Below are 3,099 nucleotides of genomic sequence, written 5' to 3' on the forward strand. Positions count from 1 at the left end.
CCAGCCCCAGCCCCAGCCCCAGCCCGGGCGCCCCCCTGCCGCAGAGTAAAAAGCACGCACCGAGCCAATGGCGCCTGCCGAAGCCTGCGCGTAGGCAGGCAGCTCTTGCGCCGCAGCAGCCGACATTTTGGCCTTCTCTCTCGAACGAGAGAGAGAGAGAGAGAGAGTCTCGCGGCGGCGTGTGGGAGAAGGAGGGTAAGGTGAGAGCCTCCTTGTGCGAGCTGAGGAGCAAGGCAGAGGAAGAGAGAGAGAGAGAAGCGATGTGTGGGGGGGGGGGGGGGCGAACGCGCAAAAGTGGGCTTGGCTCTTCCCTTCGATGCCAGCCGGGCAACGCCTTGCGTGCGCGGTGTGTGTGCGGGTGAGAGAGAGTGGAGAGTGGCAGATGGGTGAGTGGTGGTTGTGAGGGCAGAAGCTGCGCACGCTCTGTCCGCCTCTCTCTGTCTCGCCTCCCTCTCTCTCTCTCCGCACCCTGAGCGCAGCTGCGATTGCCCCAGCCCCGGTTGAATGCCCACCCCCGCAACGCGGCAGCGGGCGCCGCCGCAGCCGCAGGTGCAGGTGCAGAGCGGCAGCATCTCCGGCATCGAACGGCCCGGCGCGCGGCGGCTGTGAGAGCGGCATGCCCGCCCAATCTGGCGCCGCGCTGCGAGATGACGTGAGGCGCGGGCGCGCCCCTCGCCGCAAAGGTGCTCCCACGCACGCGCCATCCTTGTTTGCGACTTTCTCGCGCGCGAGACGAAGCTCGGCGCGGCTTGCGCGCCAAAAGTAGGGCATTCATTCGAGCTGCGCTCTTCTTTGCCCTCTCCAACTTGCCCTTTTCCCCTTGCTGCTCATCGCGCCATGTCCTTCTCCGCGCTCCTTGGCGCCATGCAGCGCGCCGGCGGGTCGCTGCACTCGGCGATCGCGCGCGAGCTCGGCGACGATGCACGCACCGGTGCCGGGCTCTTCTGCGCCTCGTCGGCGGGCATTCGCAAAGGAGACGCGGTGCTGCAAGTGCCGCTGCGCTGTGTGCTGAGCCGCGAGCGGGCGAGCAGGGAACTGCGACGGCTGGCGGGCGGAGAGGAAGAGAGGGCAGAGGGGGAGGTGGATGCGCTACTGCTCTACCTCGTCGTCGCAAGACTGGCAATGCAGAGACGAGAGGATGGGTGAGTGTGTCTCTCTCTCTCTTGTGTGTGCTTTTCTCTGCGCTCGAGGCGTGGACGTGCAAAAGGGGGGGGGAAAAGAGCAGGTGCAAGTTAGCGGGCCCAGCTGGCGCGGGGGCAAAGCCGGGCAAGGAAAAATTAGTCTTGGGGCTTGAGGGCCAAGTTGCAGAGGCTTAGAGCGGGTGGGGAGAATGTGGGGAGCAAAGAGACTGGGGTCCGGGTGTGTTTGCGGGGCCTGTCTTCGCATGTGCGGACATGGCGCACGAGAGGGCGAGGGTACAAACACTGGGGCGCGAAGCCGAGGTCAGAGAGGCGCCAGAGATTCGAAGCGCACACGCTTTGGGGCCTCCTCAGAAACCCCCAAGCGCTGCTGTTTGCTGGTGGGCGATCTACCGGTGCGCGCCAACGCCTCCAAAAAGCCGCCAGGTGCCGCTCTGGGACATCCCGATCAGCATGATGGCATGAAAAAGCAGTAAGATCTGCCTTCCTGGCATCCCACTTGCCCCCCGCTCGTTATGCTGCTCTTGCACTCCATTCTGCGCTCTTGGCAGCACACACTGACACCCCCCCCCCCCTTCCCCGCGCGGTCATCTCTCTGTGCTCTCCAGCTTTCTCCCTCCCCATCTGCACGCCTACATCGCCCTCCTGCCGCGCACGCATCTCCTGCCGCTCTTCTTCTGTCCCGCCGAACTCGCGCTGCTGCTCGGCACGCCGCTGCTCGCCTTTGCGCGCGCGCAGCAGGCCGAGGCGAAGCGCGATGCCGCGAGGGCACAGACGTGGATTGAGAGATGCCTCGGATGGCACATCGAGCAGCAGCAGATGCTGCAGTTGTGGAGCTGGGCGAAGGCCACTTATTCTTCGTACGTTTCTCTCTCTCTCTCTCTCTCTCTCTCTCTCTCTCTCTCTCTCTCTCTCTCTCTCTCCGCTTCCATCACCCCTTCCATCCATCTTTCCTCTGCTCTTTCTGTGCTTTGCGCTGCCCAAGAGCCCCCTTCCCTCCCGCCCCCGCTCCTAGCTTACGCCGTTTTGCCCCCATTGCGTTCCTTTTGCAAACAAAACCCACACACAGAAGAGCCTTCCCGCCCTCTCTGGCCGGCCTCGACGACGCTGCAGGGCCCATTTTGATTCCGCTCATGGACGCGGGCAATCATCGCAGAGGCGCGCAGGTGACGTGGAGCTGCGTGGCTGGCAACGACGACACCAACAACAGCACCACCACGACGACGACGGCGGCGGCGGCGGGAGAAGTAGAGACAGAGGAGAAGAAGGAGAGATTTGTGCAGTGGACCATCGAGGAAGAGGTCTTGCCTGGACAGCAGGTGTGCAACAACTACGGAGCGAAGAGCAATGAGGTGAGGTGTTTTCTTCATTCCCCCCCCCACCCCCTCCCCTTCCATCCCTTGATCTGCTACATGACGGGGCTCTTCGCTCTTCGGGGGCCTGTAAAGTTGACTCATCGTTCCATCACACCGAACACCGAACAGGAGTTTCTAGCTTCATACGGCTTTGTCGATGCGACGGCCTGCGGAGTGGATGATGTGCTGTCGCTACGACTGGGCGGCGCCAGCAGCAGCAGCAGCAGCAGCAGCAGCAGTGGCGCAGCGCAGTCGGCCGTGGCGAGCGCTGCAGAGTCAAGGGCGCAAGCGCAGCCGCAAGCACAGCCGCAAGCGCAGCCGCAGACACATTACTGGCGCATCGAGTCTGCTGCGCCTGCCTCGCTGCTTTCCGAACTGCACGCCTCGCTCGGGCACGCCTCCTGCTCCTCGGCCGCGCCTGGGGGCGACGGCGCCGCCGCGCGCGGCGCACTGCAAGAGCGCGGCGAGGTCATGGAGCTGCTCGAGGCGCTGCTCTGCGCGCGCCGCCAGAGCTTCAAGCGCGCCGAGCGGGAGATGGACTGGGGCGCGGCCGAGGTCAGGGCGCAAGTGGCGGCGATGGTGCGGGTGTATCGAAAAGGTGAGCG

The 3,099-nt window shown here is 64.7% G+C and overlaps 1 protein-coding gene across 1 annotated transcript; it reads left to right on the forward strand.

The window, feature by feature from the left end:
- Window positions 1-785: 785 nt before the first annotated feature.
- On the forward strand, window positions 786-3,093 carry FA09DRAFT_346505 (SET domain-containing protein; the record flags this gene model as incomplete). Its single annotated transcript, XM_025744753.1, has 4 exons — window positions 786-1,142; window positions 1,748-1,999; window positions 2,209-2,491; window positions 2,624-3,093. Coding segments are annotated over exons 1-4 (1,308 nt in total), but the record flags the coding sequence as incomplete, so codon positions are not given.
- Window positions 3,094-3,099: the final 6 nt, after the last annotated feature.

The sequence above is a fragment of the Tilletiopsis washingtonensis genome (genome assembly GCF_003144115.1).
Source record: "Tilletiopsis washingtonensis strain MCA 4186 unplaced genomic scaffold FA09scaffold_15, whole genome shotgun sequence".
Taxonomy (NCBI): Eukaryota; Fungi; Basidiomycota; class Exobasidiomycetes; order Entylomatales; genus Tilletiopsis; species Tilletiopsis washingtonensis.